The sequence below is a fragment of the Bradysia coprophila genome, unplaced genomic scaffold (assembly GCF_014529535.1).
Source record: "Bradysia coprophila strain Holo2 unplaced genomic scaffold, BU_Bcop_v1 contig_476, whole genome shotgun sequence".
Classification (NCBI taxonomy): Eukaryota; Metazoa; Arthropoda; class Insecta; order Diptera; family Sciaridae; genus Bradysia; species Bradysia coprophila.
Genome location: NW_023503727.1, coordinates 3,890,080 through 3,900,329, shown reverse-complemented (window position 1 = coordinate 3,900,329; position 10,250 = coordinate 3,890,080). Strand labels below are relative to the sequence as shown.

Genomic DNA, 10,250 nt, shown 5'->3' with positions numbered 1-10,250 from the left:
TTAATTGTAATATTTAAACATGTTTAGACCCGTACGAAGTACTGGTTAGACCCGTACGAAGTACTGGGGTCTTATGCGTTTACGCATACGTCCGTAACACGTCGAATTGGACTCCCTGAGTAAGCGGAAACCTATTGTGGTTGTCTAGAGATGTCAAATCAGTGAAAAAAAAATGTCCGTCTGTCCGTCTGTCAGTCTGTCCGTCTGTCCGTCTGCACGATAACTTGAGTAAAACGCATCCGATTTTGAAAATTCTTTTTTTTTCCGTTTGGTAATGTCAAAAGACAGGCTAAGTTCAAAGATGGGTGATTTTGGATCGACTCTTCCCGAGCTGTGGCCCAATAAGTGCTTTACGGTTTTTCGAAGATATCTCCGGACATTCAAACGTTACACTTGTGACTGATACGTCAAATAAAAGGTATTTACAATACCGATCGACAAAAAAAAGTTTTTGGAAATCGGATGACCGACTCGTGAGTTAGACCCCTTGGTGTGGAACAGGCACAGGGCGGCAAGCAGTTTTTGCTTGTAGGTCGGCCACATTTCAACATATTTCGTCTGTTTTAGCTTTATTAGATAGGTATTGACCGTACCAATCAGGGAAAAAAAAGTTTTTGAAATTATGTTCTCCGGAGCGTGAGCAATTGTCAATATCTCGAGTAAATTTTGACCGAATTTCATGAATTTTTTTTTGTTTGAAAGGTATTAACGAATGTAAAGCGTCGGTAAAATTTCCGGTCTCCTAACAAAATGGCTGCCGGCGGCCATATTGGATTTTAGTAAAATAGAAATATCTTGGGAAAAATGATACTTGAAAAATGAGTTTCTGTTAACATGGAAATAATTTGTTATGTGTGTGGGGTTTCAGGGATTCCATATACGGACATCTATATATACCTATATACAGCTATATTGAGCTATATACAGGCATATAGAGCTATATAATAGCATATTCCTCTGTGAAATGTTTATTTACAGTGAAATATAGGTAAATATAGCGGTATATAGCTGTTTAAATAGGAATTTATGAAATTTGTCTTCGTACGGGGCTGTCTATATTGCCTCCGGCAATTTATTTGTATATGATAACAAGGCAAAGAGTGGATAATGTAAGTGATTTTAAAGGGAGAATAGTTTTTCAGCAGAGAAGAAAATGAAGTAAGAGAAATGAAGAGTTTCACATTAAAGGCTTTTGATACGAATAGGTGTTTCGTACGGGTCGGCGTTAGCTATGTTTTTTATCGGAGTTTCATTAAAAGTTTTTCGGTATGAGCCAAAATCATTTAATCAACGCACTCCAAGAACAGTTTGTGCGTTGATTCAATTCACTAGGTCCCACCTGTTGGGTGGGTCAGATCCCTTGACTGTTTGTCTGAGCTTCTCAATAGTATTTTTATTGGCAATGATTTATTGATTTATTTCAATGAAATGTAATTTTGTACGTTGATGGCCACAAAAACGCATTTAGAAGAAGAACTACTAGAACGGTCTACAGTGAACGACATCTCAAATGTCTCACTGTCAAATTTTTCTGAGAATTTTATTGTGTCATTGCAAATTCACAATGACATTCTCTGAAAAAAATGACAGTGAGCCATTTGAGATGTCGTTCACTGTAATAAATCTCTCATTAATGATTTAGTTCTGTTTAGTTTCACTGAAAATCTTCAAAACTTTGTATATAAAATGCCCCGGTAAAAAATGACGTATGTTTTCAATAAAATTTAAAATAGTGTGATTTGCGACCCTCGCTTCGCTCTGGCGGCAACACTCTTCAATTTTGGTACTGTTTATTCGGTTTTGTTTACATGGCAAATTCAAATAACAAGACTCCAGATCGTTTTAAAAAAGAGTAGAAAAGGCTTCATTTGAGAACTACTCTCAGATGGTTGAACCGATACCACCCATTTTCGCAATGTTCTGAAAGAACGGGTTAAGACACTTCTGAGTAGATCACTAAGGCGGTGACACAGACTCATTACAGATTGTTTGAAATGTCAACCTGATAAAAACTTTTTTTTTCTTCAAGTTGACATTTCTGACAAACTGTTGAATGTGTTCAACAAATGTATCTATTTGTCAAAATGACACATGTTTTCCAATGAACGTCAACAGAAGGTATGGTCGAATGTCAAACTTTGTATGGAGCGGAGGACATAGCGATTTCATATAAACAAACTCACCTCTCAGGAGAGTTGAGTTTGTTTATATGAAATCGCCATGTCCTCCAATGAAAGTAAATAGATAGGTATGGCCAAACGTTCAAATTTGTTCTAGCCGGAGCACATACGGATTTGCATGGCGCTACCTCAAACGAACTCATTTCTAGTGCAAATTTCCACTAGAAATGAGTTCGTTTGAGGTGGCGCCATGCAAATCCGTATGTGCTCCGACTTGTATGGACTGGCCGTACCTACTTATCTACTTTCATTGATGTCCTCCAGTTTGTATGAACAGACCATACCTGGTACATTCACACTTCACACTCGTTAATTTTTGTTCTATTTATTCGGTTTTGTTTACAAGGCAAAGTCACATAACAAGAAAAATACTATTCAAATAGATACAAAAATTCTGTTAGCAATATCAGCTTGTTCGTTAGACCAACATAATCTATCTTAGAACCTAACCTCAGAAATTAATTCCATTCTCCACCAAACATTTTTTTAAAAATCGGTTGAACTTTGCTCTAGTCATCGTGTTAACAAAGAGCAAAAAAGGCTTCTTTCGAGAACTACCACCAGATGGTTGAACCGATACCACCCATTTTCGAACTTGGCCTGAGGATTTCAATACTTCGTCGAATAAAAAAAAGTTTTTGAAAATCGGTTGAACTTTGTTATCGTGTTAACAAAGAGCACAAAACTTTAACATTTAACGTTTTTTCATCACCTTTTTAATCATAGTGAACGTGTTACGTACGGTGCATTTTCTTTTGTAAAACCCATGACTTACAGTCAAGGAAATTAGACTAATAGAATATCCTTCATTACACTGCTTGATCCACACAATGCGTGGATTCTAGTAGCGTTCCTAACTTGACAGTTCTTATGGGATTTTATCATTTTATACACACAACTGTCAAGTTACGAATTCCTTATGTTACAAATGCTACGAGAATATACTCCCAGAACTACGAAAAAGCACTAGTGCGGAAAAGAAATTTCGGTGTCAAATACAATGAAAGTAAATAGATAGGTATGGCCAAACGTTCAAATTTGTTCTAGCCGGAGCACATGCGGATTTGCATGGCGCTACCTCAAACGAACTCATTTCTAGTGCAAATTTCCACTAGAAATGAGTTCGTTTGAGGTGGCGCCATGCAAATCCGTATGTGCTCCGACTTGTATGGACTGGCCATACCTACTTATCTACTTTCATTGGTCAAACAGGCGTATGAAAAGGTGACATTTCGATACCAAAGTACAAAAAATTAGTTATGCAATTAGATCAGGAACAAACATTAAAAATGACTCATCTTTTTAACGCGATATTTTACTAACTTTACTTAATAATACTTTTTTGAATAATATTTAACTTAATTCAGTTTATTCATGCTTTGAGTCTGCGTTGTTTAATAACGTTTTAGTTTAGTTGTCGCTTTAATTTCAAACATTGTGATTCTCTTAACTGCACACAAGAGACCTTTCATCTCTAAATTAGTAACAAGTTCAGTTTTTCCAATTGACTGCAGTAGAGTGCATACAATCATTTTATATACGATTCATGACCGGAAATTGAATGTGAGAAAACCGTAAATAATTAGATGGAAAGAGAAATAATTACCATTATCAAAGAGATTAAACAGAACGAAAAATTTGCATTGTTTTTGGATGAGAGCAAAACCTATTTTTTTGAAAATTTATTTAAGTTGTCATACGTTTGATGTAGTTATAAGCGCAGAAATTATGCAAGATGAGTGAGACGAGAAAGATGAGTGATGAAAATTTGTTACGTATTATTTTCTAATGAGTTTCGTTACGTTCAATACACCAACACGTAAATTATCGAAAGTATCATATAGTTAGTCAACAATGCTAGATGTACAATTTGATGCAGCAAGAATAGTTCTATTTATATGGGAGATTGTACTAGCAGGAATACAGTGAACGACATCTCAAATGTCTCACTGTCAAATTTTTCTGAGAATTTTATTGTGTCATTGCAAATTCACAATGACATTCTCTGAAAAAAATGACAGTGAGACATTTGAGATGTCGTTCACTGTATGTTTTCCGAAATGACGACGGGAATTCTCCCATTTCAAGTGTTTTAAAGCAATCATGAAATAATCACGGACTTCAAGCATGACTGGTACCAACGCACTTCAAGCAAAAGTGATCATAGTCAACAGCTGCCAAATAGAGTTCTATTTTGTATCCTATTTAGAGTACCTCTCAAGCTTGAAGTGCGTTGCTGGTACTCCAATTAGGATAATGAAACTTGACCGTGTGTCATACAACTAAAAAACACCATTTCCTACAAAATAGTACTCTCTTTGGCAGCTGATTTAGCAGTAATAGATGATGAATCAATTTGTTAAAAAATCGTTCAATCAATCGAAGTAGACAGTAGGGTGGGTCGTATTTTCATTTTGTTTTTATTTTAAAAGGCCTGGCCCCAGGCTGTACTCAGAATTGACCAAGGAATCCGAAACAGCAAAAATAAAAATTTTTTAATTCATTTTTCCCTTGCCTCTAGGCTGATTTTTGATTTTTGGGGTAGTAGCATAAAATTGCACACAATGTTGACAGATATCTCGGGCAGTTGGGAGCAGAAGACATTGCTGCTAGCTGTAGTGAATAGCTGAGGAGTCCAGCTATGAAATACCATAAGAACGTTGTTTATCTTCGCCTTCACTCGGGCAGGGTAACTCTGTCAGTGTTCCCGACTAAGACTTTTCGACAAAAAATTTCAACTTTATTTGCAAACAAAATCGACAAATCACGACATAATACATCGTGTGAGGTATGTCTGAACAGGTAATCTCATAGAGAATCCATTGCAGACAAGTTTTTTGATAACAAGTTGAAAAAGCTCACAAAAGCTTTGACAGAGTTGATATTATGCTGTGAAAACGACAGAGTTATAATCCAGAGAGGCGCTGTCATTTTTAATCATGTGTCTGGATGTCGTAATGACGTAATGTTTGGGTGCCGATTAGCATCAGCGCCACCACGCCACCTCTCAGTATAAAGTACCCATTCCACTCAAAAAAAGTACTCCGTGAGAGAGCCGTTAGAGAGCCGTGAGAGAGCAATCTGTCAAATAAACAAAGAAAAATTGAAAAAATTCAATTTTGTCTCTCACACGGAGTACTTTTTTTGGTAAGAGGAAACTAAGCATAAGGGTGGAATCGCACTTCACTGTTTTCCGTCTCCGTTTAGATATTGCGCATGCGCACAGAGAGAATTCTCTCTCTGCGCATGCGCATTGTCTAAACGGAGACCCAAAACGGTGAACTGCGATTGCAGCTTAAGTCTATGAGAAATGAAGACTTTAACGCTAAGGCTTGATTTCAACTTAAAAATTTTCGTCGTAAGAGAGCTTCATGAAGGATTTTCATTGGTTAAAAAACGAGAGAGACTAATTTCAACCAATAGAAATCCTTCAAAGTTCCAAAATTTGTTTGATATGCTGTCCAGTCTCAGTACTCCATTTAGAGTACCACTCAAATTATTCCACCAGTACTTTTTGTCTGAATTTTGGTTTAGATTCCATATTTCATTCAAACTGTATATTCCACGAAATAATTTGATGACGACGAAAATTATTAATTAACAAAGAACGATAAATTCATTGAAATGAAATTATAATCTTAAACATATTGCAGAGTCATTCGCTTAACTTGATTAATAAAGATTGCAAAAAACACATCAGAACAATGTACCTTTACGAGAAGATGCCGATTCAGCTCGTTGTTAGTATTTTATTGACGACAACGGTAATTCCGCAATCATCAAGTCTACGAATCCTGGGGTTATTCCCACACCCCGGTATCAGTCATTTCAATTTCTTTCACCCAATTATGCTGGGACTAGCAGAGGCTGGACATGATGTAACTGTAGTTAGTCATTTTTCTGATTCACACGCACCGGCTAACTATGAAAATGTGATAATCGGTGGCGAGGAACCGATGGTTAATTCGGTGGACTTAGAAGTAAGCGGAAAAGTTGTCTGCCTTTAAATGCCACTATGAAATGTCTTTCCGTTTTGCAGTTGTTCGAAAAGCGTAAATCATTTCGTTACTTCAGAGAATTTTTTATGATCTACGGATGGGGCAGTCGATCATGCGAAATAACTCTCAACTCAGCGGCGATTGATAAAATTTTGGGAATGAAAGAGAAATTTGATGTGGTCATTGTGGAACAATTTAATTCCGACTGTATGATCGGAGTTGCGTGGAAACTCCAAGCACCATTCATCGGTCTCAGTAGCACTGCAATTATATCCTATTACTATGATAGACTGGGAATACCTTTGCTAGCTTCTCATGTTCCAACTTCAGTTGCAGACTTTACCGATAAAATGACATTTGAGCAACGTTTGTCCAACTGGATTGCTGGCCATTCTTTTCCTATTTTACGAAGGTATTACAAGTGTTTGATGGAAGGTGACTGTTAATGTTGTGCGACGATTGCTCGACGATTACTTTTTTTTAAAGACTATTCATGGACCGAAATGATGACGCTTTACTGAGAAAGAAATTCGGTGAAACGATTCCATCTGTTGCCGAGTTATCGAAACATATAAGTATGATGTTCGTCAACACTCATTACTCTTTGAGCGGACCAAAACCAATGCCACCTACAGTAGTCGAGGTTGGAGGCGTGCATATTAAGGAACCAGAAGCTATCGATGAGGTCAGTCAAGCGCAGGCACGTCTGTACAAGCATACGATTGATTGGAATATCGGGAAAGAATGCCATTTTTCGGTGGCGGGACATTTCCACACCGTCAATATCGTCAGGAACGATATTATCGTTTTTTGGACGATACTATCGTCTAAAAAACGATAATATCGTTTATCGATTATCGTCCAGAACGATATTATCGTCCCAAAAATTATCGCCCAGGACGATAATATCGTCCACAATAACGATAAAATTGTTCAGAAATAGAAAATAACGATAATATCGTCCAGCGGATATTTTCATCCAGGACGATATTATCGTCAAAAAAACGATAAAAAACGAAAGACGATAGTATCATCTAAAAAAACGATAGTATCGTCCAAAAAAACGATATTATCGTTTAAAAACAATAGTATCGTTTTTTTAAACGATAACATCGTCCAGAAAACGATACTATCGTCCAGAAAATATTTTAGAATTTATAATTTTAGACGATATTATCGTCCTGTATGAAAATTTTTGGGACGATAATATCGTTTTTTGGACGATAGTATCATCTAAAAAAACGATATTCTCGTTTTTTAGACTATACTATCGTCCAAAAAACGATACTATCGTTTTTTAGACGATACTATCGTCTAGAAAACGATAATATCGTTCCTGACGTTATTGACCGTGTAGTTATGTCGCCTCTCCCCATTTTTCAGATGGAAAAACAATTTTTTCTGTCTGGAATCGATAGAGTCGGTGACTCGGAAATAAGTTATTCAATTCGTTTCAGTTGTTGAGCTTTATGCTTTGTTGTACTGCTGTAACTTGCGTGCGTGCAGGTGGTTGTGATAAAACTGTATAAAGTCGTAGAAGAAGGAGTCTTGTCTGTATGAGTGGTCCTTTTTTCAGCTGTAGAGAAACTACTGAAACGGAGTGAATAACTTATTTCAGAGTCGCCGACTGTAGAAGTAAGCTCAAAACATACGTCTTCCATGGACCTTTCACATTTCAGTCACTACAACGCATCCTAGATTCAGCCGAACACGGCGTGATTTATGTAAGTTGGGGTTCAATGATTCGTGCAGATTCCTTACCATCGCAAAAACGAGAAGCATTACTGAGTGCATTTGCTACATTGAAACAAACCATCGTCTGGAAATGGGAAAACGATACGATACCGAATAAGCCTCCTAATGTTTACACACAAAAGTGGATGCCCCAACGGGAAATTCTATGCCATCCAAACGTTCGTGTTTTCTTAACTCATGGAGGATTGTTGGGTAGCACCGAAGCAGCTTATTGTGGGGTACCAGTTGTAAGTAAAATGATTATTAAACATCGTGCTATCCGTTATCTAACACAACTTCTTTGACTCACATGTAGATTGCTACTCCGATATATGGCGATCAAGTAGGTTAACCGCAATGCCAATGTAAAGAGCAATGAAAGACCACTAAGGCCACAGTTCTGTTTGTTTGTTGTTATAGTTTTACAATTCAGCCGCACTAGTCAACCGCGGAATGGGAATAACTCTACAGTTTCAAGACATGACAGCAGAAACCGTTCAAAACGCCATCGAATTTGCTTTAAACAAATCTACGCAAGAAAACGCTAAGAAAGTTTCGTTTTCCTTCAGAAATCGTGAGAAAAGTCCGATAGAATCAGCAGTCTGGTGGGTTGAGCACGTTGCTGCAACCGGAGGCGTGCCACTAACGAAAGGACATTCGACGTTTATGAGCTGGTACGAGTACCATTTAATTGATGTGTACGGTGTGGTTGCTAGTGTTGTCATAGCGTTCATTATCACTTTCGCTTTGACGATTAAAATGATCATTTGGATGTGGCCGACAAAAGGGGAGGAAAAGAAATTGTCAAAAAATAAAGTTCATTGAGAAATCGTTCGTCAATTGATTTTCTTTCGTTTATTTGAGCTAATTAAAATCACTTTAACTTTAGTGACGTTTCACAAATTACTCACTCTCGTAAGAGGGGTGTGTGAATGACTGGCAAAAGCTTTACGTTTTCGAGGGAGGTCGTTTAAAATTCGTCATTTTCAGTCTAGATATTAGGGCGTATCGAATTTTGAGAATTTTAAGGGTCGCGATAGCCTGTGTGCGGAAAACGTAGATCATTGAAAACTAATTCCAGGCATATGGTTGATGGATCCGAAGGTGCCCGGGACTTTAACTTTCAAATGGTCATAACTCGGAAAGTTAAGAATATTTTTGAAAACAATGTTCTAGCAGGATGTAGAGCGTTAAAAACTCTACAAAACTGCCAAAGAAACCGATGGTCCAAAAGGTGTGTCTGTCGAGGTTTTCTAACATCGAAAGTTCGACATTTTCGTTTTTGACTTTTATTTCCTGAGAGACAAATTATTAAGTTTAGCTTTTGGCATGAGGTTGCAGAGGAGGTCGAGTACTACCAGTACACTAGGCATTGTCCCGGTCGGCGATCCATCCGAAACCACTTTTTCAACATTAATGAATGAACTTTTTAAGTGTACCCACGTCGCCCACGAAGCCAGTGCAGACACTGTAACCGGTGTTGCTGAGTCGAGGTAACCTTGGCCAGTAAGTGCACATAATATTCCATAACAGTAGCTAAACTCTTTTCAAGTGTGGAGGCAATATCATATACAACCGAATCAGATGTGCGGTGTTACGAAAGTTCGATACAAACAACATCTCATCCATTCGTAAAAAACAAAAAACTGAATAGAAACTCGGGAATTTTAAAAGTGTCATTAGCATCGAACTTATGTGCTAGGCCGCGTGTCTGAATGGCATTACCTCTCAAGGAAATTATTTATAAAAATTCATTGTCCCTCTCCACACTTTATCATTTCTACGGATGATCCTTAACTAACAAAGTGTGGGCAGGGATTCTTTAAAAAAAAAAAAAAACAAGATAAACCTATCATATGCGGCTATTCATCTGTTATCGATAACGACGACAAACATAACGACAAGCCCTGGGTAATATGGTTCTTTATATAGTTTAATGAATGTTAAAAAAATTGAAGTACAAGATTTGAAATCAAAAGATTAAAAATACTTCGATCGATGGAAGTAATAGACCCGATAATAATACTGTTCATAATACTGTTGGCCGTCTGTAACAGGTTAAATAAGCTTACAAGTAAAGACACGAAAAAAATCTATCGTGCTCGATAGTCGTGGGTATTTGTTAGAAATATTTTCCTTGACGGAATCCGTTCTCAACGGAACATTCATGAAGTACTTCTGTAGAAGAGAAAAAATAGTGCACTCCTTGTCATATTGAAAAGAACCCCCGCATAATTCCCTAAAACGGGAAGTTTCATTAAGAAACGTCCAGATGACAGACCAAAAAAAATACCGAAAATCTAAACAAATTAAAACCGTGTTCCATTCGCCAATAATT

At 37.2% G+C, this 10,250-nt stretch overlaps 1 protein-coding gene and 1 long non-coding RNA gene across 3 annotated transcripts in view; both read left to right on the top strand.

The window, feature by feature from the left end:
* Positions 1–10,250, top strand: part of LOC119082779 — a 322,328-nt gene that overhangs the window by 252,259 nt on the left and 59,819 nt on the right. The gene's annotated exons all lie outside the window — the stretch shown is intronic.
* LOC119082767 (UDP-glycosyltransferase UGT5-like) lies at positions 3,421–8,742 on the top strand. 2 transcript variants are annotated; one of them, XM_037192360.1, is made up of 7 exons: positions 3,421–3,738; positions 5,834–6,160; positions 6,220–6,590; positions 6,665–6,863; positions 7,858–8,160; positions 8,229–8,255; positions 8,333–8,742. In XM_037192360.1, exons 1-7 carry the CDS (start codon positions 3,727–3,729, stop codon positions 8,735–8,737), a joined length of 1,644 nt encoding a protein of 547 aa, XP_037048255.1. In that variant the 5' UTR covers positions 3,421–3,726; the 3' UTR covers positions 8,738–8,742. The 2 variants fall into 2 exon arrangements, with proteins under 2 accessions (XP_037048255.1, XP_037048256.1); XM_037192361.1 differs by having other exon boundaries at positions 3,425–3,754.